This window comes from Volvox carteri (assembly GCF_000143455.1).
Source record: "Volvox carteri f. nagariensis unplaced genomic scaffold VOLCAscaffold_14, whole genome shotgun sequence".
In the NCBI taxonomy this organism is placed as follows: Eukaryota; Viridiplantae; Chlorophyta; class Chlorophyceae; order Chlamydomonadales; family Volvocaceae; genus Volvox; species Volvox carteri.
This window is the reverse complement of record NW_003307557.1, coordinates 1,857,118-1,882,808: the sequence shown is the minus strand read 5'-3', so window position 1 is coordinate 1,882,808 and position 25,691 is coordinate 1,857,118. Positions and strand designations below refer to the sequence as shown.

Here is a 25,691-nt window from a genome sequence, read left to right as displayed (position 1 = left end):
AGCGAGCCAGATGCTTATAATATCCACAACAATCTTCCTTTTTGTAGTCTTGAAAGCATTTTTACTACAGACTCATGTTGGCCACACGCATGTTCCAGCGCGCAGTCTGTCAGACAGTTCGCCGAAACCGAAAAGTCACCATCTACTATACATCGCCCTGTTTTTTTAGTTGACGCAATTGTCGGGTTTTGTCCTTAGCTATCTGATGGCCGCTCTTCGCTTGTTCTTCTAGTCTGTGGCTCCGGAACTTGTATTGCTCCGAAATCATACAGATTCCAAGTCTTTTACGGTTGCCCTTGCACTTCACAGACCAGTGTAATAGCTGCTCCTTCTTGAAATTGATTTCTGCACTGTATCTATGACCTTCCATCAGCAACATGCGTCCTTACCTGTCGCAGTGGGTCTGGCGTTCCTACATAGAAAAGTAAGGATTTGTGGCCATTTTAACTATCAAGTAATTTGACTGACTTTACCTGTCTTAACTTAAACGTCGCCGAATCACTCAAACGCGGCCGCAGCACCCCTATGCCACCCAGGCCCGCACTTCCCACATCTGTACGCACTCGCTCCCCTTGCTGCACCCCGCAGCTTCTGCGTATACTAACACCTGAGCTACGCGGCCTTGCATCCTCCGCCGGGTTGCAGCTTGTGGCACTGGATCCGCACCAGCCTCTTGACCAGCAAGCAAGCCTCCTAGCGGCGGCGCCGCTACCCACCACTACATCCTCTCATGCCGCCAATACCGCCTCCACAAGCACCTGCACCAGCGCCATGCGCGGTGGAGCTGAGTGTGCACCATTCGTCATCGTACTTCATAAGCTACATGCCGACCCTGGTACAAGGAGTGGTGCCATACCTCAAACCTCGCATTCCCCCTCATCCGCCCTGGCCCTTATTGACCAGGACCAGTCAGCTTAATGCCCTTAGGTCTGCGTGTGTGTGTACGTATATGTATATACGTGTGTGTTACGTCCTTATTCAGATAGCCCAAGCTAGGGGTGAAGAAAGGCCCGGACATGGCAAGCAGACGAACGGTGCCCTGGACCTGAGAGAGGGTTTCCATCCCATGCCCTATCACCTGATATACTCTTAAGAACGTCGAACGCCAACGCTACATCTCAACTCGCGTTATGCACCTGCAAAAACGTTTGCAGCCTCGCTCATAGGAGCCCTAAAGTGCCCTAAACCCTAAAAGTAACATGTGCACTCCCGGCATGCTCGCCGCGTCTCTCACTCCAGCCGCACACTTTTGGCACGCATTTCCTGCCTTCCAGTTTGTATCTTCTGCCACTAGCAAGATACGCGCTCCTTGGGGTGGCGGGCTATCTATCTAAAGCCCGTGCGCGGGTGTAAGGGTTGAAGCCTTGCCATGTTAGGGCCACGAACCCACGAACCCACGAACTCGAGGTTTCTACCAAGCTGAGAATACAAATGTGGGTTGCGGAAGTGCATAAGGCGCCGCGTGTGGGCCCCCAACATGACCTTGATGTGCACCAACCCGCGCCCTGCCACCCTCCTTGGGCAGTTTGGGAGGCGCATCTGGCGCAGTACGTCGCCCGCCACCCCCACGTGCGTGTGCTGGACCCTCCGGCCGCCATTCACAACACAGAAGATCGTGCCTTGATGTTGGCAGCCATCCCGCCCGGGGGGCTGCTGCTGCGCCTACCCGCCACCGCTACACCAACCTCACAAAGCCCAACAGGACCGTCGCCACAGAATCCAATCCCATGCATGGATACGGATGCAGACCGGCCTGGCCCTAGGTCTGGCTCTTGCTCTGGCTCTGGGTCACATTTTGAGATTGGGTTTGGCAGCGCAGCCAGGGACGGGGACGGCGTCCGTATGGTCGATTCGGGATGTGGCGGCGGCGGCAGCGATAGCAGCAGCAGCAGCAGCGGGGGGTGCGGTAACAGCCGTTGTGAAGTTGTGGTGGTACGGGCGCCCGAGCAAGTGGTGGTTCATTCCTGTACACAGTTGCGGGCGCTGGCCGCTGGTGGCGAAGGTGTGGCTGATAGCGCGTAAGGGATATTTAGTTAGGGGCTTCGACAGCGCATTCCCCTTGCTGGAAGGTGTTTTGAACTGTCGTAACAAAGCTTGCTTTTGCTGGGTTGAATGAGCCCGGGTGGGGGGATGGGACTATGGTCCCGCCGGGCTTCCGGAATGGAATGCTAGACCCCGACAAAAAACTTGAAATAGGAAGCTGCAGCTATAGCTGATTTAAACAGGTCTGGGTAGGGAACTACTGAACAGTACAGAAGGCAGGTTCGCCTCGTGTCACATACCACGCATAAGCACACATTCCGAGTACTGTCCACCTTTTACTGGCGTATACGGTTTGAAGTAACGTCCAGCGCGCTTCCCCTCAATCCAACGAAGCGCTTTCAGCCTGTCCCCACTGTTTGCCAATGGTAGGCAGCCGAGCCGGGGACCTACAGCCGCCGCTTATACTCAAGACCCAGCGAGCGGATGCTGCCGGGGGCAGCGGCCACGGTCTAGCGGTGGCGCTTACGTGGGATGAGCTGTTAGATAAAGCTATGGCCCTGCAGGCGGCCGCCGCCGCCGCCGCCGCCAAGACCACCACCAGGACCGCTCGGAGCCGCGGCGCCGGCGAGGGCGGCGGCTCTGGGGCCGACGATCACGATGATGACGACGACAATGCTAATGCGGGTGATGACGGACCTGGCGGCTGGGTGCCCCTCTTGGTGCAGCAGTACGTACCTCACCGGGAGGCCCTCTATAAGGCACGTTGTGGGGCCTGCGTTAGGGGGGAAGTGCAGTTACGGGATCAGCAGGAAGCCGTGTTTCTGAACCGACCGACCGAACAGGGCGCTTCTCTCCTCCAAAGCTGCTAAAGCCAGCAGGAGCAGGAGCAGCGGTTTTGGTAGCGACTGCGGCCGCTGTATGAGCTGTTGCTGTTGCGGGCGTTTTGGTAAGAAACTATGAAAGCGAAAACTGCCTTTCCGTCCAGGCAACGCCTTGGGTACTCGCGGTACTCGTACTTTTCCGCAACTCTTTAGGCAGATCTGACGCGGGTGGCTGGGAACGAACTCCGCAACCCCGCGCACTCTTGTCTTTCCGAAAGCGACAGGGGGGCCCCTGGCGGCCCGCTTTTGTAAACGTAGAGGCTGGCCGCCACCGCCACTGCTGCCGCCACCATCGGTGCCCTCTGCGCAGGTGTATGTTTTAGGCGAGCACGTGCAGGTGACACGTCGCTCCTCTCTCACCCTTAGCTGCCTCAGTGCCATGCGAAATGCGCCGTCTCCGGCGGGTAAGGCCCGCAGAGAACAAGATGATCCGCAGCCGTCGCAGCCGTCCAAACTGCAGTCACCGGCTTCGGCCAGCACAGGTGACCTGGCCGCTGCAGCTGGCACTAGCCCTGCCGATGGGGCACCAGCGCCGCCGCTGGTGCTGCAGCATTTGTCGGCGCAGCCGCAACCAGGTCTGCATGCACCTGACGCCATCGCCGAGGGCGATGGTGTGACAGCGCAGACGACTGCGATGGAGGGGGCGACTGGGAAGAGGGAGGTAGCCGAGATGGACGGTCCAGGGGGCCCTGCGATATCGTCCGGTGGGGGCCTGGGCGACCAAGTCCTGGGCGTGGTCGCACAGGAGCTCTCACACAGGATGGGTCTCACCATGTTTAATTTCGATGTGGTGATGCCGACAACGGAGGTGGTGGAGGGGGCGGTAGGGGTGCATGGAGAGCAGGAGGGGGCCCGTGCGGGTATGGGGTTGGCGAAGGCGGGTGTCGGTGGTTCCTGTGTGCTGTACGTCATTGATGTGAACTATTTCCCGGGATATGATAAGCTGCAGGGGTGGGAGACACACCTTGTGGCACATCTCCGAGCTGCGGCGGAGGTTGCAAGGGCCCGACCTGGGGTCTGAGGGGGTGTCAGAAAACCCCTCTGGTGATGTGGTTCGGTGCTGGAAGAGAATATCCCGCTGTTGGATAGCTGTTGTAGATGCTGCAACACGCTGAAGCTGAACTAAGCGTGAGGCTGAGGAGGCTTGGGTTCTGAGCAACGGCGACGGCGGCAACGCAGCTCGGGGTCGGGATAAGTCTTGTATGGCCTGGAGGAAACATCCGTGTGTTTTGCGCGTGAGGGACGCGGGTGTGGGTTCCGGAGCTGAGGAACTAGAGCTGTTTGATTCAGCTAAAGTCATTTCGCACGGCGCGAGCCCACAGCGCGTACACGCAAGTGTCCGAGGGCAAGACCTCCTGTCCAAGTTCCTCACATCGAGCCCACGTCCCTTCACCGCCACTGCCTCACTGCTGCTACGCGACACATGCACCCATATGTTTTATTGGCCCAGAAGCCTACCACTTTGTAACAACAAAAACAAGCACCCGATATGTACACACACACACACACACCACTGGAACCAAAACTGAAAAAAGGCCTGAAAAACAGGAAACTAAAAAAACCTCCTGAAAATAAGACCTTGGCTGCAGTGCTGCGTTGATACACACAGACACACTCAGCAGTTCCACACGAGAGCCATTTCTGTGATTCGGGCAAACGTCCTGACGCAAGGATCTCGGAACATCCTCTGACTCCTCGTCATCGGGAGACGGACGCAACTGGAAAGTGTCACCCCAAACGTGAAGCTGCCACCTGGCCACCCGTCTACGTCAAGGTGAACATTCCGGTCCCCACCACACAGGCACCGCATACCGCCTCACCTCGTCCCAACTCTCGCGACGATCAGTTCACACACACTGTTAAACTACCAACAGGTTTGCTTGCTCCACCACCCCCCAGGCGGTCGCCGTCACACGACATACTGCAGAAAGTAGCGCCTTTATCGTTACCAAAGGACAGGGAGGAGGGAGAGCGCGAGAGAGAGCGTACACCTCTCATCGCTCATATGCTTGGCCATTGCCCCCATCGCCCCCACCGCCCAGCACACCACCGAGAATCTCAACAAGGTCGAAGAGACGACGACATGTGGCGGGATATACGTCCATACGCGAGGAGGACACCATCCTCTACAGCTTCAGGTTGTCGTACAGCTTGTCCACATCCTGGTACTTGGCCATAGCCTGCTCCGCCCTGATGCGGCGGGCCGTGTCGGTCGCCACACCCACCTGGGGGGGGGAGGGGCCGCCAGGAGATGAGGAGTCACGAGTCACTTGAAGGGACGCCAGGCGATGAAAAGAAATGCGGTGATGTGGGAATGACGATAATGACGATGTGATCAACACCGTACGTTTTCAACCACACAGCGACTCAATTAAAAGTGACATGTGCCGTGGCGCGATGCCAAATAACCCTTTCTTATCATCATATACCATCATATACCATGGGAGCATAAACCCGCCTGCACCTCCCGCACTGTTTCTCTCCACCTCCTTCCTACGCCACCCCGCCCCACCATCCCGCCCTACACTCCATATCAGACACGCCACCCACACCACAAACCCCCCACCCAGTCCCCGCACCCACCATGATGAGCACGGAGGTGCCCGCAAAGCCCCTGAAGGCCGTCAGGTGGGTCACCCCCTCCACCAGCGCGGGCGCCGCCGACAGCGCACCCAGGAACACGGAGCCCAGGATGCTCATGCGGGTCAGGGTGCGGGTCACGTACTCGGCCGTCTGACGACCGGGGCGGATGGCGGGGATGGCGGCCCCCGACTTCTTCAGCTGCTCGGCCAGGTCCTTGGGCTCCAACTGACAAGAGTTCGCGGCAAAGGTGCCAAGGGGATTAATGGGGGTGAAGGAAATGTACGTGTGTGCGTATGTACGCATGTATGGATCTATATGGGGCGAATGTTTCGGGGCGGGGAGGGGAAGGGAAAGAGAACAGCGGCACGGCAGGTGAGGACAACACAACCTCCTCCTACCGCCCGGGACAACGTTTCCATCCCACCCCGAAATCGCCCACTCAGCCGCGTGTATCATACACACACGTTAACAGACCCATGGTCAATGCGCCATCCGCCAACCCCCTCTCCGCACAACACACCCAATCAAACTGCAACAAGCCGCATCACCATCGTCATCACCATCATCATCATCATCATCACCACCACCACGACATCCACACCATCGCCAGCAGCGATATCGCGGCAATGTGACAGCGGCAGCAGGCTCTTTCCTTCTACAGGACCTTCAAGAGGGCCCCCTGAACCAACCCCCCACACACGCCACGCCACACCATCCACCCTTAGGCCTAAGCGTACTAGCCCTCACCGCCATTTCCACCTCCACTTACTTCCACCATTATAAAATTCTCCCCTCCAACACATACTTCAATACATGCATGCATACATACATGCATACATACATATACACACCTGCAAGAAGGTATAGTAGTAGTTGAAGAAGACGATGAGCGCCACGTTGAAGGGCACGTACAGCGCCCCGCCCGGCCCCACCGAGCGAGAGAACTCATCAAGCGCCGCCGAGTCCGTGTAGCGCGCCAACGCGGCGGGCAGTGCCAGGATGGAGGAGGCGAAGATGAGCGGCATCACCCCCGTAGCGTTCACCTTGAAGGGCAGGTACGACTGACGTGCCAGGTTGCCAGAGGAGTACCTGGGGCAGTGGCGGAGGAGGGTGGGCGTTATGGCGTTAGGCACAGCGACACTAGGTAGGCAGGTGGGCAGGTAGGTCGGCAGGTAGGTGGGCAGGTAGGTGGGCAGGTAGCAGGGAAAGGTATTACGGGGATAGGTTGGAGATGGAGGTGGGGATATTTTGGCCTGCGATGCTGGTGGTGGTAGTAGTGGCGGTAATGGTGGAGATTATATGTGTACAAAAGTCAAACAGACAGCTGCGGGGGCCGAGAGGTGGGAGAGTTGCGATGTTGGTCGGGGAGGGTGTCGCGGGAGGTGCCGCACGTCACTGCATGCCCCTGTAACAGCAGCAGCTAGCTAGCTACACCCCCAGCTAGGTACTCGAGGTAAGACGACGGGGTCGTTACATCCAGTCGGCTGAACACCCCCCACCCTCCAGTCCCCTTCCGCCCCGCTCCTTTCCCTTCACTTCATTCCCCCCGCCTTGTTAGAGCAAGAGGGGGGAGAGGGGTGACTGCGGTGCACTGTGACACAACGCCGACGACCCTTGTCATCCCGAGCTCGGGGCTCGGACTGCACCGCCGGAACCCCCTGGAGCATTTACGGGCCCCGATCCCTAGGGGGCCCTAACGTCTCCAACTCCCGCCGCCACCCAGCAACCATGGGCGACCTACTCGGCAGGCACCCACCCGTTCCCGCCTCCCGCCCTCGCACACCACGTCCCCAAGCTCCCACACCGACCGGGCCCAACAACAGAAATCCACACGGGCGCCCACCACTGGATGACCTTATCATAACCCCGCTCCCCTGTCGCCCCTGACCCAACCTCCCCAACACCACAAACCCTTTTCATGTCCTAACACAACCGGTGCTGCCCTTGAATCGATTGCCCAAATCGATTGCCCACGTACCGTCGATTCCCACCTGTTCGAGTAGTTAACCGGGATCCGCCGCTCCGCCTCCTGCACGTAAATGATCCCCAGCGTCGTCGCCGCAAACGCAGCGAAAAAGAACGCCAGGTTGAGCGGGTTCTCCTCACCGTTCTGCGCCACCAGCTGGCCAATGGATGCCGGCAGCGCCGAGGCGATGTTGGCAAAGATGAGCACGCTGGTCCCGTTGCCCAGCTTCAGCTCGCTGATCGTGTCGGCAATGTACACCAGGGCCATGGCGCCCGCGACCAGCGCACACGAGCTGCCTGCCAGCCAGCCGGGCGTGAAGTCGTCCACGAAAGGCCGGATATAAAAGAGCTGTCCGACGGCCTGCACGATGGCGAAGACGAAGGCGAGCAGCTTCTGATAGTATTGGAACTTGGCTCGGCCCTGCGCGCCTTCCTCGCGCTGTAGTTTCTTGAGGTTGGGGAAGGCGGCGGAGAAGAGCTGCAGCACGATGGAGGAGTTGATGTAGGGGATGATGCCCAGGCTGAAGAGGCCGACCTGGGTGTGGGGGAATGATGAGGATGGGGATTAGAGGTGGCCGACAGAGTAGGGAGGGAGGGAGAGGACAGGGTTTTGCCTCGGATGCAAGTTCGAGATGCGAAGAGAGTCAGGTGCCGATGGACAAAGGAGTAAAAACATGGCACCGGGTGGGAGATATGCCGGATGGTTTAGAAAGGTATTCCAAGGTGGGTAGCACGGATGTCCTGGCAATCTCCATGATGGAAGATGCGAAATGCTGGCTGCGATGTTTATTTCCGGTGAGGGCCGGCTGGGTCGATTTTACCCAAGAAGTACCCTAACACCCACGCCAACCTGTACCTTGGAGATCGAGCCGCCAGAAAGTGTGTCGATGTACCCCAGAAGTCCCGAGTTCGTCAAGCTCTCCGCAAACGCGTCCACATCGACTCCTGGCAAGCGGATGTAGACGCCTACACGACTAAGCAACAGGAGTGCTAAGAGTCCACCAAGCTTTTTTGGAAGATTGCTATTGAAAAATTCTGTCCAGCTGAAGCTGTCATCTTCAACACTCCCGAGCGAGGATGCCGATGTTGTTCGCCGAGGAGACGATGTCGAGCTGCTTACGCCAGTGCCGCTAGTTCCAGTTGATGGGATACTATTTCCGTTTTGCGATAGCCCTGCTGCGGGAACTTGCGGCTTCTCCGATGTGCCTGGCTCTGTCTCTGGTGCTGCGCGCACAGGCAGTAGCGTAATGCGGCGGCATGTTGTGCGCTGAAGCACATGGCCGCAAAGCCCCTTAACAAGGTTAACAGATTTAAATGCCAGCGGAAAACAAGGCCCCTTGCCCTGCGCTGCAGCAGGTAGTGCACGCTGTGAAGCTAAGGCCTGCATCGTAACGTAGGCACGAAATACTTAGAGCAACAAACTCAATTGTCACAAAAAAATTACACGGATGCGCTCTTGTCGTATCTCTAAATTCGGTTAAAGGCTGGACTTAGCAGCTTAGCAATCCACCCACACGTGAGGCGATGCCCTAAAGACAAACACTCCGATAATCCAACACCGACAAGGAATTCGAATACATTATTAGAGTCAAAAAGAGCGGATCAGCACACCGTACGCAATCCGTACACCCCTTGTCACTCTGGTGAATCGCTCTCCATATTGAATCCATAAGGTGGACAAGTGCAGTCACGTCTGTGGAAAGTAATAACAGGACGCCCCTAGGCGCAATCGTGTCCAAGGCTCTCGCTTTATAAAACCCAGAAGTCCCCGGGCGCTTGTACCGCAAAGCCCAACCGGACGTAAGCGACCTGAACGCAGGGCTCATCCGAACTCACAACGGGTGGTTCAAACCCATCCGGCACCCAAACTGGGCACACGTTATTATAACGCACCTTGAACCACGCCAGCCACGTCAGATAGATGCACGCAATGACGTAATATCGTGTTCCTCATCACACCGCAACGCGGTTCGACCGGACTGGACCAAACTACTATGCACCAGGTACCATAAGCCCCGCCGGCCCCTAGGGCAGCAACCTCCACTCTCTAGAACGTTCCGTGATTCTCATGGCGCAAGAGCGGACAGCGACCATCCACAGTGCCATGCACGCCATCGCCCCTGGCCCTGCACGACGAACCAGCGCACAGGCAATAATGGGCCCCAAAGGAAACCGTGACCGTGTCCTTGTCCTTATCTAGGTCTGCTGTCAGTCTTTGACGTAGTGCAGGTCTTTACACGCACGGCGCACGGTCAGACAGAACCACTTCCACAGCGGCATTTGTCAAACAACTGCAGCACTCGCAACACCACACCGCGCCGCACTGCAACAGAGTCGTCGTCGTGCCCCTCATTCAATGAGTGTCGTGGTCCCCCGAAAAGGAAAAAAACACAGCACCAGGTCTTAGGAAAGGTCGCTGCAGGGCGTACTGGTTGGGTTAAGTCAGCAGATGAGCAAGCCAATCTCAAGGGGAACTACCCAATTCTGGCGATGGCACAAGGCCTTCATACGCGCGCCGCGACCACAAAACCACTACCACCGCCACCAGCACTATTACCCACGGAAACCAGCCCTTTCATCGTCTCGCAGATTTTACGCACCTCGCCTCACGTCAGTATTCGCAACCGCCAGAAAGCCACACGTGCAACGCGCGCATGCATCAACACCCAGTCCCACACCGCAAACCCCTCACATCTCACCCCTCACCTCTCCACCGCAGCCAGTCGCGCAGTCTCCAGGCGCTGTCCGGCCCCAGAAGCACAAAGCTTTACCCCCTGCTGCAACAACAACAAATTCGACGCCCGCCGTCCGCACGATTCGAACAGTGTCCTGCGCTGCTTCGCACTTCACTTCCCCCACAAACCTTACGTCTCTCCAGAAGGACCAAAGGGACGAAACCCCGGCCTTTCCTCCCACCATCGCACCCCGGCCCCTCTTAGCACCAAACAGGGGCCCCCATGCTCTGGGGTTCGGCAGCGCTGTGTTCTTCCAAACATACTGACTGCGTCACAAGCCGAATGTAATCGTTTTTTCCTTTTTTCCGACTGCGCTTCACCGTACCATCGTCATCATCACCCGTCATCGTCATCATCTCATCAACAATAGTAGCGGTCGCCAAACTCGCCCACACCCGGCACCACCGACCAGTTCTCGTCGATGGAGGTGTCGATTTCCGAGGTAATGACCTTGACGCGGGGGTAGGCCTGGCACACACGGTGAATGCCAGGTGGAGCCGCAATGATGCACAGAAACAGAATCTTGCTCTCCTGCACGCCCTTGTCCAGCAGCACCTGAAAAGTAATGAAGGAAACAAGGAAATAAGTTGTATTTCCCTCTCAGGACAGAAAACATGACATACATGTTACTAAAGTAAAATTGAGCGGAAAATGAGGATGAAATGAGAGGGTTTCAGAGTCCCCTCGTAAATGCTCCGCCCCCAACACCCCGCCACCTGTCATCTCTTTCTCCCCCTCCAAATCCCCTCCTTCACGGTCACACCAACCCACCTGGATCGCCTTGCATGCCGTGTTCCCGGTACCCAGAACCGGGTCCAGCAGCAGCACATAGCGGCGGGAAATATCCGCAGGAAGCTTCTCATAAATGATGTCCTCACTCTTGCCGTGACTGGGGAACCAGAGAAGCAGTCCGTCGAAGGCAACGTGGCCGCCCAGGTCCGTTCACAGCCAGCCCAGGTCCGAAAGCACCGAGCCCACAATTGAAGGAGTTTAAAGGTCGCAACCCAAGTAAGCCACACAAGTCATGTCCGCATGTACATCACATATATGTGCATGCGGAGCGGGGGAGGAGGGGAAAGGGAACAGGAAACGGCGAGAGGGGGTCGGGACCAGGTCAGTTCACAAGGAGCGCGGCAAAGGCAGGGTATGGGGAGAGTGCGAGACCAGAAGGAAGACGGCCATGATGCCTTTATAGGAACCCACTCCAATCTCCCTCTCCACCGTTACCCCCTTCCACGCCCCTTTCTTTTACACTTTGCACCCCGCAACCCCTCTTCTACGCCATCTCCCTTATTTAACCCCAGCCCGCTTTTACCTTTGTTACCCTCGTTCCCTTATCCCTCCCTTTCCGAACAGAACACCCACCGATGCACCAGGATTTTGCCAATCTTGATTCCCTGGCAGCACTCCCTCAGAGCCGCCTCCATCGCCTCGCCACTGCGAATCACACTCACACCACACAGCCCGCGAGCAAACTCCACGCCCACGTACTTGTGGCCTAAATGGTGGCGTAAAGGGAGGGCGGAAAATTATACGATGATGCAAGCAGCAGCAAAGGACCAGCTGCCCACACGACCAAAGCGAGGAAAGGGGGTTTACGGCGGTAAAGGTGCGGGCGCGGCGGGTGGGTGGCGTGAAGAGACGGATGTGGAGAGACATGGGGTTTCCCAAAACGGTTAACGGGGAGCGGCGCCCACGCAAAAAGTGTACTGGAGACTCAAGCAACCCTCGGGCAAATAGATCCTTTCACACCTAGCAGGTTCCAAAAGGAGGATAGCGGTCAAGTGGCGCAACGCCGCTGTCTGCAACCGCTTACATCGACACACACACACACACGTGTGCAGACTCGCTTCAAATCGCACACTAGCGACCCCACACCGACATTACGACAGTTGAATGCCTTTAGAGAACGTGTCGGAACAGTTGACCCCCCTTCGCTTCCTCTCTTGTATCCCCATATAACTCCTCCTCCCTCCTCTCTTCCCCCTTCTCAGCCCCCGGCCCACACGCTCACCTGTAGGGGTTGTGACAATCTTCTCCTGGAAGGGCAGGTGGCCCAGACCCGCCTCCACCAGCAGACGGTTGATGCGGTCCGCGTAGAAGACAAAGTCCGAATTGGAGGTCTCCCGGTCGCGGAGGATGGTGTGCATGCCGCGCATCTGGAAGTTGGACGGCATCACCTGCATGGCCAACCAAACAGGGGGAGTGGAGGGCGGGAGTGGAGGGGAGTAGCGCACGTGTGGGAGAGGAGAAGGGAGGAAATTAGTCGGTGAGAGTAATGAATCAACGGCCGATGTTGGGAGGCGGGCGGGAGAGAGGGATTACATGAACTTTGAAAGTGACAGGTTTGTGTCAACGGGGGGAGACCTCCCAAGATGGAAATCGCAGGTGGGTTCCCCGGCGAAGGGGCCAGTCGCACCGTTGGGTGCGTCTGCAAGCCGGCCCTGCTTCTCCTCCCCTTGGGTTGTGCAGCGCTTCCCCTCCTGCTGCTGCTGCTCCTGCTGCTGCCGCCAAGGCCCCCTTTCTCTGCTCCCTTCATTTATGAAAATCCACCCGCAGCTTTCCATAAAAACGAGGATTTAAAGACCTAAAACCCGACTATTTAGACGCATTATATTTGTATACTGAATTAAACGTAGCTGCCTCTTCTCTCTCCCCTGCCCCCCTTGCGCCAAGAACCCATCCAGCGCTCTGCCCTTCCGTGGGCCCCCCCCCCACCCCTGTAGAAAGCCTGCCCATCTGACGCCTGCCCGGTCGCGCAAATGGAGGACTGGAGGAGAGGCCACACACCTCCAAGACCCCATAAAACTGACCCGAAACCAAACTGCCCTAACCCTCCCTTTTTCCGCCCTCCTAGCCTTACCCCCAAACGTGCATTACCCTAAAGAAGATACCCTCCCTCCCCGTCCTGCCCTGGCCCCGTCATCGCGGATGTGGGTTGCACACACCTCCAGGTTCCTGTAAATGCGAATGAGGTCATGTTGCCTGAGCTTCAGTCGGATGTGTTCCGTGATGAGGTCGATGGCCACGATGTTCTCAGAGGACTGCCAGGGCACGATGATGTCGGCGTGGCGGCGGGAGGGGCCGATAAAGGTGTCGAAGGCGGGCTTCACGAAGCGGGTGTACTGCTCGATGACGCCTGGGGGGCCGCGTGTGAAGGGGGGGAAGGGAAATCATTGGATGAGGATGCAAAAAAAAACAAGACGGAGAAGAAGAGGGAGAAAAAGAAAAAGAAGAAGCGAGGGCTCAACTGCCGGCGTTTATAATAGAGGTGGGTTGGGGGGCCCGGGGTTGGGGGCGGGCCGGGGATTGGGGTTGGGTTTAGGGGCTGAGAAGGACAACGGGAGGAGACAGAGGCGGGAAAGGCATGTATGTGTGTATGAGGTTAGGAGGAGTGGAGAAAAGAATACTAGTCAAGTGTGGTGCCGGAGGCAAGGAGGAGCTTTGAGAGAACCGGACACCGCTGCCACCACCACCATCATCATCACCACCAGTGCCAGCGATTCTTTGACCTTCTGTCACGCCACCTCCCACTCTATTCTTCATGCCCATCTAGTTCCTCTCCTCTTTTCCCCCCTCCCCGCCCCCTGGCCAAGCCCTCCCCGCTCCCGCCAGGCCTTTACGAGGTCACGACCTGCTGCGTACGCGAACAAGAGGAAAGAGGGGAGAGAGGAGGGAGAGAGCGAGAGAAAGAAAGGAGAGGGAAAGAAAGAACGGAGGAAAGAGAGAGATAAGGGCAGAGCGCTAGAAGCTACCGTCCCCCTCCGCCACAATCCATGTCTCCACGCGTCCACCCCCCACCCCACGGGTCCTACTTGCAACGTCGCGACCGCGACTGGCCACGTCTCGTTGAATGCGGCGAGCCAGTCGAACATCGTCGTCCGTGTCCACGTAAATCTTCATGTTGAGCTGCTCGCGAATCTCCTCCATGGCCAACACCAGGATGCCCTCCACAATCACCACGTCGGCAGGGTCCACCTAACAACATACATACATGCATACATATATACATATGTAACATACACACACAAGACGCGCGCGTGCTTGCGCCAAACACCGCTAGTTTGTAGATAGCGCTGGCCTAAGAAAGTTGGACTAAAACCCTACACGATAAGGGCGGAACCGTCTCCATGTGCAAAAAAAGCATGCAGTTAGGACGCTTCGCTACCGACGTCCAATACTATGGATAGTACACGATACCAAGGAGCAGGTGGCAGAGGCCGGGAGCAGCGCCATACCCTGCGTGTCTCCTTGGCCCTCGAATGCGAGGCGAAGTCGTAGATGGGGATGTCCACAGAGCGGCCCTCCTTCAGCAGCTGCAAGCACTTGAGCAGCTCCTGGCGGTCCAGTGCGTCCGGGTGATCGAAGTTGTAGTTGCTGGCCTTGGCCAGGACCATCTCGTCCGGATTGAGGGTGCGGTAGAAGGAGTCCTAGGGGAAAGGGCGCGAGGGCGAGGGTGGATGGGCTTGCTGGGGGAAGGGTCGTGATGAGAATTCTTTGCGGAAGCCTAAGACACAACTGCTGTCGCTTGAAGCACCAAGTGCTGGGGGATCGGGGTGTAGGGGAGCAGGGTTGGGCACGGGATTAGGAGAGTGGGGTTGGGGGAGCGACGTGGTGAAGGTTGCATAACAGCTTCAGTGCGTACCTGCGCAGAGCTGGTCGGGTGCACAGAAAGGCGTGTGGGAGAGGGACCTGCCCCGTAGAAACCGCAAGCAAATTGTGCTCGAAAATTTAGTAAGGGAAAGATCACCGGCCGAAAGTAAACTTCTGCGAGTTGCGCGAGGGAACCCTATCCATATCCCTCGTCAATAACGAAAAGCGCAAAAATTCGGCCTAAAAATTATTCACATGGTACCAGCGCCGGCTCAAACAGTTACACATGGTACCAAAGTCGGAAAGTTCAAGTCCGGCCGTTCAACCCATGTTCGGTTTCGCCTGGTTTGTTTGCGGGCCTATGCCCAACGCACCTGGGAAAGCATGACAACGCACTGATCATGCAGACGCTGCATGATGCGGTCACATACAGTTGTCTTGCCCGAGGCTGTGCCACCGGCTACCCCAATCAGGAACGGATGTCTGCATACATCGCCAGGGACCACCGAAATTGTCGACGGGCTACACATAGAACCGCCATGGTAACATAACAGGCTTACCTGTTTTGCCGAAACGTCGGCGACTGCACCTTGAGCAGCTCCTGCTCGGCCTCATCTTCCTCGTCGTGAGCTCCCCCGTAGCTACGATCCCGCATTGTCACAGAGCTGACTGTTCCAACGCCATTCTGTCCAGCGTCTTTCATGGTAAGGGCAGCTGTCCCTGCCACAATGTCCGTCAGGCTTGTCCTTACTACGTTACCGTCCATGACCAGAAATAGAACAAATGAACTGTATCACGGTAGTGCGTCTTAAAAGTGACGCAAAAAATCTTTGGACAGCCAGCCAACGGAGCACCAGCAACTACTAGCTAGACGACAATGCTTTGCACGTTTCATACAACGGCGCGGCAGTACCACATTCCACTTGGGCGCAGAATAAATGGATTCAGGTCAGTTTAAGGTCTGTCGGTACGATAGCGTGTAGCATTTCGCGCCGTGGTTCCATGTTAGCGACAAGTAAAACAAAATGATTTGCATTGGTAACCATCGAGTCCCATGCATGCACGTTTCATGGAGACGACGGCAGACGCAGCCCCTTGAGCGTTCGCATTGCCATGATGGGAGCGGACCCGAGGAAACCTGAGTGACCGATGCTGTCGGTAGAAACAAAGCTACAAAAGCGTGTCCTGCAGCTACGAAGTGAAGCATGAGCGGGAGGACGCGGACTGGACGAGGGCCAAGTAATACAGCAACTCGCAAGCGACACCATGTTATTACAATTGACGCTCCACACATTTTTTCGCTTTTTTGTGGTGATGCAATTATACTCCAGTGTGGTAACCAGCTTCCATCCATGCCAACTCCAGCCGCGACGTGTGAAGTGTGGGACCGTTGGGATCGCGTGGCCATGGATACCGTCCGGTTCGCCAAATTCCCATCTCCGTCAAAGGTACAGTCAGGCGAACTGCTCACAAACTGGGAAACACAGCACGGGACAACAATACCACGTAAACAACACATAAGCGAACGCTGCATGAACTTGTTTGCCCAAGTGCAGAAAACAAAAGAAAACAAGTGAGACACCTCACTGACAGAAACGACTGACAAGACCACGAAACCAGGAAGACAACGCACAAGGGCACTTCATTAAGCAGCAAACTCTATGCACAGCAGCCCAAGCCTCTGAGGAGTCGCCTTGGGACCGGAAACATTATTAACAGACAGCAGAATAGGATGTCCTCTTCGCATGGACAGCAACCAGTCCATACAACCGCATAAACAAGAACAATCCAGATACAAACCGGTAAAGCACAATATTGATAATGATTATCTTCTCTTAGGGTAGATAAGGACAAAAGCCGAAACTTGCTGTAACTGCAACAGGCCCAAACAAGTGCATGCACCAACGTGCACGCATGGCCGTCGCTAGTGAACGCGCCACAAAGCCTTCACAACGACACATGCCTTCTCCGCTACCCTGCTCATACACGATGCCTCAACGTGCCATCAACACGCATGCGCTTGCTCGCGCAAGTGCCACCAAAAAGCGACCAAAGCACAAACATAAACCGCGGCACTTAAAAAAAACAGCATTCCGCGTTTGGAATGTAGAGCGCCATTACTAAGCAGAATGCTGCAGACGCCACGGCGAATGAGCACGCCAAAATCGCCTTTCTGAAGCTGGCCTCCATTATCCTCAGTAATGCATCACTCAAGACAAGAGTCAGAACCGTACAGAAGTCAAAAAAGGACTGGCCGTTGTAGATCCTCACATGCATCGCAGCCCCGCCACGTCCTAGAACCCGTATTCGGCCCGCAAAATCATATAAGCACCCAAAGGTGCGCGGCATGCCCATGCTCATGCACAGCCAAATAGCCGGTACAGAACAGTGCTCACACCTATGCAAAGCAATCTAGACAATCAGTGTCCAACTGCTAATTAAATCATCCTTTTTGCATCCATTTAAACCATTTCAATAGTTAGCCACTCCAGACCGCCTCTCGACACGCAAATTTCAAAAACCATGCAAAACTTCAGAGCTTCCCTCGAAGACAGAACTCCAGTCCATTCCTCTTAGCACCTAGCCACAAATCACCCAGTGCAACGCGTTCTTGGCATACATTGTATCTTGAAGCTCATACATCGCATAGTCCAAATCACAGAACAGTAAGATCGATGTCATCACCCAGGAGGCTGAGAAGGCAATGCGAGTCATTGCGCGCCAGGCAAGCAACGTCATCCGTTGTTGCGTCGCTTGCATTGCTACCACCCGAGCTCAGAAAGTCGCCAGACTGGAACACCTTCATGCCATCTGGGAAAGGCATAGCAAGGTCGCCATCACCACCATGCAGGGCAAGGTCACCGTCCTCGGAAAGCAGAAAAGAGTCGATGAAGTTCGCGAACTCTGGATCCTCGGAGGGTTGCTGCAGGCCACCGTTGCAGACGGAGCCCGGCGAAGCAGCCAACAGCGGCGGTGACGCCGCCGACCGGCCAGCGCCGACGGTTGGTACGGTGTTCGTGCACGACGCGGACGGGATAGCCGTCGGCGACGAGGCACCCGAATTCGAGCGGGCTGGCACCGGCATGGGTGCTGCCACCGACGATACCGGCTGAGAAGCGACCGTGCCTGACATCATGGGCCACATCACCGCTGCAGCCGTCGGGCCCGTTGCCGAACCAGGAATGTTGGGAACAACAGGGGCAACGCAAGTGTTGGTTGCGGACGCCGCGGCTAATGCTGGCATCGCCGCTGCCGCCATAGCGGCCGCAGGAAGCCAAAACGGTGGAAACATACCCATGAAGGGGAAAAACGGGTTGCCCGCCATGCAATAAGGCATCGGTGGAATCATCCCAATGGGAAGAGGGGGATATTGCCAGCCTGGGATGCTGCCCATGGAGCCAGACGCAGGCCAAGTCATATCCATTGCAGTCTTCTTCGAAGCTTGGCACAATACGGCGGAGCCATCAGCGGCCGCACGCTTTTTTGACGGGATTGCTGTCGACACGGTGGACATCTTTAAGATATGCCAACCAGCCTGGAAAAGAAGTTGGGCCATAACGTAAGGGACTCAGCATATCATAAGGAGCGCTGGCGTATTAAACTCTCAAAAACGTAAACGCATACAGATTTAAAATGGGATAAATTGCGACAACCATACTTGCACCGCGCCAGAAGCAGAGATCAGCATGACAGACAGGCCGCTGTCCCAGCGGCCCTGAAGACCACCAGATTTTAATTAAACAACTATTCAGTACGTTCAGGAAAAAGCATTCCGAAATTCCAAAGCGCTTGTAGCCGCAAGCATGTAGCCTCATAGAACTTCAGCCTACAAACCTGTTCAAACGTAGCGCACCCTGTATTGCGCACCTTTGCAAGCTGAATGACGAGAAAATTATCCGCTCGGCGCGCTTCCCGCAGTCGTTAGCTGTGCGCCAACTGCTCTCTCAACTCCTCTCAGAAAATATTCCACTCAATTCTTCACCTCGACAGGACCCAACTGCGAAACCTGGGAACTTCCCGGTGTTGTATCAAGCTCCAAAAGACTTTCGCGAAGAAGGAGGTGTAATGAAAGAATCAGACGTACGACACATCGGGCCCAAACTTCTAACAGGACGAGGCTGGAAGCCAAAATAGAGGAATACGAAAAGGCGTTGACAAACAATTATAATTTCCAGTTCCTGGCGTCAGTTCCTACAGCCTACATCAGTTGTACATGAGTGCTGCAGATTCACGACAAAACTTCGCATGCCTGAATTATATACGAAGAGCCGTCCAGTAATTTTGCGCAAGTGTGCATGCATGGGCCCGGAAACTGGAGCTTGTCATCCTTCAGTTTCCCTCTGATATACTTATTGGGAATCCTACAATCATTGACCCGGAAATATGCCATTTACACCACATATAACATAAATTCGCCATTGGTTATGCCTGACAGCACTCGGGTCCCATCTCACCTATCACTGAGAGCGTTATCGAACAGAACGGCGAGTGGGTTCACATGTCCCAGGCGGTTACATGTCCAAAAAAGTGTCAAGGTCCAGCGGACTGGTGGAACATCGCTGGTCGATGACCCAGGCAGGACTGTCAACTGCCAACTGCCCCTGTGAAGCGCGGACAACGTTGAAGTTATATCCCACGTACACGAGTAACCACATCTTAAATATCCAAAGTCGATGTAACTCTGCACCAATTTTCCCTGGCTTCTCGACGGGCCAAACTGGCCAAGAGGCCTAACCAGGAAAGCGGTATAGGGTCAGCCGACATGCACCGGCTGAGCAAGGCCACGGCTGTGGTTACAGCCCATGCAGCAGACCCGCTGCGGTGCAGATGTGGTCCTCGAGGAGCTCCTTGCACATGCGGAGCCAGCAACCTTGCGTAACTGCCAAACGTTTCCATCGGCATCAGCCAGGCCCACTGCGCACCTCTCCTGCTAGGACCCCAATTTAGGACTCTCATGACTGCCGGAATTGTCTCCTCGGGTTTCTCCGCTGCAAAAGCTTGATGATACCAGGGTACCACGGAATGTCACCTTGCCGCGTCACAACAATCCTTGCTTCTGCCGTTGCTGCTGCGCCCCCGAACCTATCCTCATGGTACTTAGTACATGGCGTGCTGATGACGGAGGTCGCTGATGCTGACGGCTGCTGCTCACCGCGGTTGCCGGCACGGTTGCCTGCCGCTCATCGGGCCCTTACGAAGCGTCGCTACTCTGCATTGAGCGCATGCTTTCTTGTAGCCTGACTATAACCTCCTGCACCAGCGCGTCGCGGTTGAACCGGGTCACCGTTAGGACTTCGACATCCTCGCGGGCGGACACCTCCTCCACCTCGCGAAGGGTCCTGGCCCCTTTCTGGCTTGGGATGGTGCCAAGAACCACCAAAAAAGTAGAATCAAGTGCGGCGCGAACAGCCGGGAAGAAAGCACGCGAGAAGAGCTCCATCTTACCTGCGGTAACATAGCATCAACCAGCTCATACCAGGATGAGCCGGAAGAATGAGCTGGGAGAAAAGCGAGTTCATAACATGTAGCATGATATAACCGGTCCATCAGTTAAAACGCGTATAATACATTAAATGGGAGAGGGCCGCGATCTGGGTTGAAGAGCGCCAACCAAAAAACGGCTTGGGCCGCGTGAATGCCAGCACGGAAAACAATTACGGCAAAATACCGAAGAAATAGCATTGAGGTGAGGTACAGCAGCCTTGCATTTAGGAGTACCTGCCAGCGTACCTATTTCATCGACAAGCAGCAGCGTTGGGCGACGAGTCGAAACATTCAGTGCCGGTAATGCCAAGCGCTCAAAGCTGCTTAGTTCAACAGTATATTTGCCCACCGATGGACCGCGGCCCTGAGTCAAGGATAAGTCAGCCGTGGCGTTTCGTCAGAAAACGGCTCGGAGCCGCCCAGTGAATAAAAACACATACAAAGCTGCAACCGCCACTGGGCTTGTGCATAAATATTTACTTCAAGTCATTAGTATTGGTAGTCACGGAAGTACACAGCTAAGGCACAGGTGTGTCCGGCGTCGGGCCACTTCGACTGCTGGCGGGAAAAGCAGCCCTCGCGCCTTACCTTGCCTACACGAGCCAGCGGTCCGCGGGACCCATCCAGAGTCACCACATCAAAGCCAAGGCGTTCACCTTGTTCATTGCGAAGCTCCGCTGTGTAGAAGCCCGCCCACACCATCTCCGATGTCTGCCGGATTACCCTCTGGCACAGAGTGCTTTTTCCAACGCCGGGGTCACCCGTAAGAAACACGTGGCGTTTTGATTTCATGATATCTTGATCGACGCCAGGGAAGCTGACTATGGCAATGCCAAACTACAGTGTTTTTTTAGAGCACCTCCATTGTTGACAAGTTAATGTATCATGTTACAATAATAATTTCATTTAGAACGTGGTTAATTTTACTCGTGGTAAGCCAATCCTGTTGCTATGACAGAAGAGGTTGTCGTGAAAGCGTTGTGTGGTGATGCACTGGTTAAATCCCGATGTCCTACCAGCCATTTGGGTGTACGCCGTTTTAAAAATAGAATGTTTCAATGGAGGCTAGCTTACAGTAACACGTGCGATCTTTGATTTATCAGATTGTGTGGAAAGCGGAGGGCAAACAACGCTTTGGTTGCCAATTAGAAAGCCGGAGAGTAGATCTGAGAATATTACAGTTAAACGATGAGCCAAGAACACTATGCTTCTCCTACATCAGGTTCCTATTCACAGCATGCTCTGGAACGCTTTGGGCTAACAGGCCGCTCTGCGTTGGTAACTGGCGCGACGAGAGGCATCGGGAGAGCCATTGTCGATGAATTCGGAAGGCTTGGCGCGAAGGCACGTCAAATCAAGCGTCGGAAGTGCAAAGCTGCCAACACACCGATGCGATTGTATCCTCCCACACTCGCCAAATATTTGCCGGACATTGATTTATCATACGCATGAACCTGTCACACTCGCACGGCTTGGCCACGTGCACGCCGCGAGAAAACAAAAGTACAGCGGACCCATGGGTCCGGTGTTCGCCGTCACCAGCCCGCCCACCTGCCTGCTTGCCTGCCTGCCCACCTGCCTGCTGCTTCCCTGCCTCGAACCCGGGCAGATCTACGTTTGCGCACGTTCCGCGGAGGATCTCGAAGTTCGGCTGAAGGAATGGCGGGCGGGGGGCATCGACGTGCGAGTACGTTCAAAGGGGTCTTTATCGAAGGGGTGTTTTCGAGGGGCAACAAATCGAACCAACAGGCCAGGAAAGCGAAGGCCAAGCAGGAAGGTGAAGGCGAAGGTCAAGCACATTCCTGCCTGAAGTACAGTACGGCAGATGCACCCCTGCCTGCTTCCCTACCTCCGACCTGCCGGGTTGCTCTGCCTACCTATCCCAGCCGGCCGCCTTGCCATGCCCGCGAACAAAGCCGCGACTGCAATCCCTTCCCCCTCATGCCTGATGGCTTCTCTGTGATCTGATACGTCCCCAGGGCTGTGTGTGCGATGTGTCAGATCGGCGCCAGCGGCAGCAACTCGTGGACGGCGTGGCAACCGAGTTCGGAGGCAAGCTCGACATTTTAGGTAGGTCAGGCAGACAGACAGGCAGGCAGACAGACAGGCAGGCAGACATTTGAACAGGCAGACATATATACAGGAAGGCAGGAAGGCAGGTAAGGGTGTCGTGCCTGGGCATCCGCAACTCTATTGCTGTGTTTTTCGCTGTCGTGTTGGTCCCCCAGGTAAGCCGCCCGGGGCTACTCGGGTGGTCTTTCTGCCTACCACCTACCTGCTTTCTTACACGGTGTATGAACATACATACTTGCGTGTGTGGGTAATGTATGTATAAGGCTCATATTGTATACACATATTATGTATGTGTATTTAAAAGGCTCAGTGAGCCACAGGGGGAGTTATGGGCGCCGCTAGAAGTGCATGACAATGCCATGCACCTTATCACACGCTGTCTCTCTTTCCACACGCACATACATACCGATAAGAGCAGGTATTGCTCATCGCAGTGAACAACGTGGGAACCAACATCCGCAAGCCGACAGTCGAGTACACTGAAGCGGTGAGCGAGAGCACAGGGTCGACACCCCACAGGACCAGTGGGAGGTGTGACCCATGGGTCGGTGGTTGCCGAGTCGCATATAGGGTCATTTGGTCTTCTTCTTCTTCCTCGTCTTCCTTGCCCGCTTAGCTTAGGAGTCCGCTCAGACTTTTACACCTGACCACTATAGGCGTCCGTACACACGTACTTTTCTATTGGCATGTGCACGAGCTACTCGCAGGTGAATCCTTGCCTTAGGATCCCTGGTATTCATCTCTTCGGAGCTGTGGGTAGGTATTCATCCTATGTTCCGTCTTGTTAGTAACCAGATGCGATGCCCAGCTCAGCCTGCCATCCGTTAAGAGAGAAATCCGCTTCATTGCTGCCCTGCCGCCGTACGGCCGTACCGCCGTACCGCGCCTTTCTGGCCTTGCTTGTCCTGCTGTGAGCTGCTGACTGCTGCGCCGTCCCGTCGGCCTCACTGCTGCTCCCCTGTCACCACTGGCTGGCTGCCCCATCCCCCCAGGAGTACAGCTTCCTGATGGGGACCAACTTGGAGTCCGCGTACCACCTGTGCCAGGTGCTGCTGACGCGGATAACGGGAATTATGCAGGGGAATTATACGATGGCAAGAAGCCAGGGGGCGACTGCCGACGCCACCCGGCGGCGACCTGTAGGGTTCTAGAAGGGCAGGCAGGCGTAGGGGCGGCTGGGCGGTAGGTATGGGGCAGAGGGCTCGAAGGTTTTATTTCGATACCACTGCCGCTCTGGGATCTGGGCTTTCAGGCGGGCCTGAGGGCTAGAAATGCGTGGCGGAGAGCTGCTCGCGCCGGTATGCCTGTACAAGTGTGCGGACGTGGCTCTGTAGCTCCTTTCTAAGCCTTGTTTTTGCGTCGTTGCCCTTTTTGACTCATGTGGCTGCTTGTCTTTTCGCACGGTTGCCTTGCAGGCATGTCATCCGTTGCTAAAGGCCTCAGGCGATGCGAGCATCGTGTTTAACTCCTCCGTTGCGGGCGGTCCCACGGCCATGCGGTGAGAAAGAGGGGGAGTCTTAGGGGCTTTTGGACTCTAGGGCTGTTGGAGCTTAGCTCTGGGGCTTCGTAAGGTAGAAGTAAATCGCAGAATCTTAGGACCGTGAGGAAAGGTGGGATGAGGGTAGGATAGAGCACGGGGAAATGATGAAAATTTCGTGCTTGGGACTGAGGTTTATGCTAAGGAACTTGGCAAAATGGTTTGATGGTCAAAGGAAACCGACGGCGCAACTTCATGGCAAATTATTCGCCGTTGCTTTTCCTTTCTCAGTATGCCTTTGCCTGGATAGGCCTTAAATTGTTGAAAGGCCTTAAATTGTTGAAATCATTGGAAAAACGCAGCTCCGGAACTATTTACGCGATGACTAAAGCGGCGCTCAATCAGCTGACCAAGAACCTTGCGTGCGAGTGGGCATCCGCGGGCATTCGGGTCAACTCCGTGGCACCCTGGTACACAGCAACCGATCTGGCGCTGCAGGTTCTCCAGGTAAATGGCCTTTTCGTCGCACAAATCCTCTCGTGCGGATGATGGCTTTTCCTTCGCGCGCTTTCAGAGCACGCTGTGTGCGCGAATTGCTTAACTCGATCAATCCCTTCCCACAGTCCCTCAGCCCGTCAGCCAGTCCGCCTAACCTCCAGCCAATCCGGCAATCTGACTGCAATCTGGCAATCCCACAGCACACCACCATACAACATGAACCCTTAGTAGCCTCAACTTGAATGCATCCTGTTGGAGTCTTCAGTGCATTTCCTTGTCTTCCATGATACACACAATAATAACCCAACCGCCCTTTTGGAGCTCCATTACTTGCATTCTTTGGACGTGTCGGCAGCTGCGGAGCATTCGCTTCTTGCACCGTCCGATTCCGACCCATCCAGACCCTCGGGCCCTAATGCTCCTTCCCCGTAACTCGTATGATCGCTGCTTCAGGACGAGTCTGTGAAGGCGGATGTGCTGTCAAGAACGCCCATGAAGCGGATTGGCCAACCTGAAGAGGTCGCAGGTAACGCCTGGGGCATGTTGACTGACTGACTGACTGACTGGCTGCATTCTTAACCCCTCCCCCTTCCCAATCAGTAGGGGGTGCCCGTTTCCTATGTCTTTACGACCATCCAAATGTATACTGAATCCTTAAATCGCTGTCCCATCATATTCGCTCATTAATCATTTTTCCCACTTGATTGCGATATGGAAGCACTGTGCGCTTGCCCCTCCGTATGCCCTTTCAAATCCGCTCGTCCACCTCATCAAGATGCAACTCCCGCTCTGCCTGCCTCTACGTGTGTCTATGCCCGTATGCGTGTCGGGGGAAAATCTCTGCCCTGGCAGGGACGATGGCGTTTCTGTGCAGCCGCGCAGCTTCTTATGTGACCGGACAGGTGATCCCGGTGGATGGCGGCTACTCAGTCATGGGGCTGTACTAGGGGGGTCTGGACTGGCGTGGCGTGGTGTGTGATATCGTGTGCCTGGCAGGGGGCTGGCAATAGTGAGAGCTCGCGGAGGATATGCAGCCCTTCTAGGTTGGGCTAGGGGCTAGGGGCTACTCCGGACTCATGGCTAATGGCTAACTTTGTGGAGGCCCGGGGTGGTGGGCTTAGGGCTTGTTTAACCAGGTGCAGGCCTTGCTGCTCTCAGCTTGGGGTTTCGGAGCCTGGATCCTGACTTTAAGGTTCCGGTGGGATATCAGGGCCCTAAGCCAGCAGGCTTTTGGGTTCTCATGGCAGGAACTGATGTTTTTTTTTGTAACGGCGCGGCTGTAACTGCCGTGGGAACTGTAAGAGATGTCTGGGGCCCCCAGGGCAGACAGTACATGGGGGAAAGCGTAGGTGGGCCGGCCAGTGCTGTGCAGGACAAGGGATATGGCAGATAGAGGCGACGGAAGGGACACAGTAGCTG

The 25,691-nt window shown here is 55.7% G+C and overlaps 6 protein-coding genes across 6 annotated transcripts; 2 read left to right on the top strand and 4 right to left on the bottom strand.

Moving 5' to 3' along the window:
- Positions 1-358: 358 nt before the first annotated feature.
- On the top strand, positions 359-3,885 carry VOLCADRAFT_89931 (uncharacterized protein; the record flags this gene model as incomplete). Its single annotated transcript, XM_002949510.1, has 5 exons — positions 359-424; positions 589-835; positions 1,526-2,002; positions 2,413-2,702; positions 3,175-3,885. 5 exons carry the CDS (start codon positions 359-361, stop codon positions 3,883-3,885), a joined length of 1,791 nt encoding a protein of 596 aa, XP_002949556.1.
- A 1,105-nt stretch (positions 3,886-4,990) lies between these two features.
- VOLCADRAFT_104339 (uncharacterized protein) lies at positions 4,991-10,188 on the bottom strand (the record flags this gene model as incomplete). Its single annotated transcript, XM_002949410.1, has 6 exons — positions 9,306-10,188; positions 8,263-8,636; positions 7,439-7,947; positions 6,299-6,536; positions 5,448-5,672; positions 4,991-5,089 (listed from the first exon to the last, which is right to left on the bottom strand). Exons 1-6 carry the CDS (start codon positions 9,364-9,366, stop codon positions 4,991-4,993), a joined length of 1,506 nt encoding a protein of 501 aa, XP_002949456.1. The 5' UTR covers positions 9,367-10,188.
- Positions 10,189-10,507: 319 nt separating this feature from the next.
- On the bottom strand, positions 10,508-15,270 carry VOLCADRAFT_59311 (uncharacterized protein; the record flags this gene model as incomplete). Its single annotated transcript, XM_002949409.1, has 8 exons — positions 10,508-10,702; positions 10,919-11,036; positions 11,507-11,637; positions 12,154-12,327; positions 13,096-13,286; positions 13,963-14,125; positions 14,386-14,577; positions 15,115-15,270. The coding sequence occupies 8 exons, from the start codon at positions 15,268-15,270 to the stop codon at positions 10,508-10,510; spliced, it is 1,320 nt and encodes a 439-aa protein (XP_002949455.1).
- A 1,140-nt stretch (positions 15,271-16,410) lies between these two features.
- Positions 16,411-18,254, bottom strand: VOLCADRAFT_104338 (uncharacterized protein; the record flags this gene model as incomplete). Its single annotated transcript, XM_002949408.1, has 1 exon — positions 16,411-18,254. One exon carries the CDS (start codon positions 18,252-18,254, stop codon positions 17,397-17,399), a length of 858 nt encoding a protein of 285 aa, XP_002949454.1. The 3' UTR covers positions 16,411-17,396.
- Positions 18,255-19,531: 1,277 nt separating this feature from the next.
- VOLCADRAFT_80686 (uncharacterized protein) lies at positions 19,532-21,016 on the bottom strand (the record flags this gene model as incomplete). Its single annotated transcript, XM_002949407.1, has 3 exons — positions 19,532-20,185; positions 20,471-20,588; positions 20,813-21,016. 3 exons carry the CDS (start codon positions 21,014-21,016, stop codon positions 19,932-19,934), a joined length of 576 nt encoding a protein of 191 aa, XP_002949453.1. The 3' UTR covers positions 19,532-19,931.
- A 253-nt stretch (positions 21,017-21,269) lies between these two features.
- On the top strand, positions 21,270-25,565 carry VOLCADRAFT_85348 (uncharacterized protein). Its single transcript, XM_002949509.1, has 9 exons — positions 21,270-21,568; positions 21,834-21,911; positions 22,204-22,294; positions 22,732-22,784; positions 23,290-23,343; positions 23,713-23,795; positions 24,137-24,281; positions 24,726-24,798; positions 25,125-25,565. The coding sequence occupies exons 1-9, from the start codon at positions 21,413-21,415 to the stop codon at positions 25,217-25,219; spliced, it is 828 nt and encodes a 275-aa protein (XP_002949555.1). The 5' UTR covers positions 21,270-21,412; the 3' UTR covers positions 25,220-25,565.
- Positions 25,566-25,691: the final 126 nt, after the last annotated feature.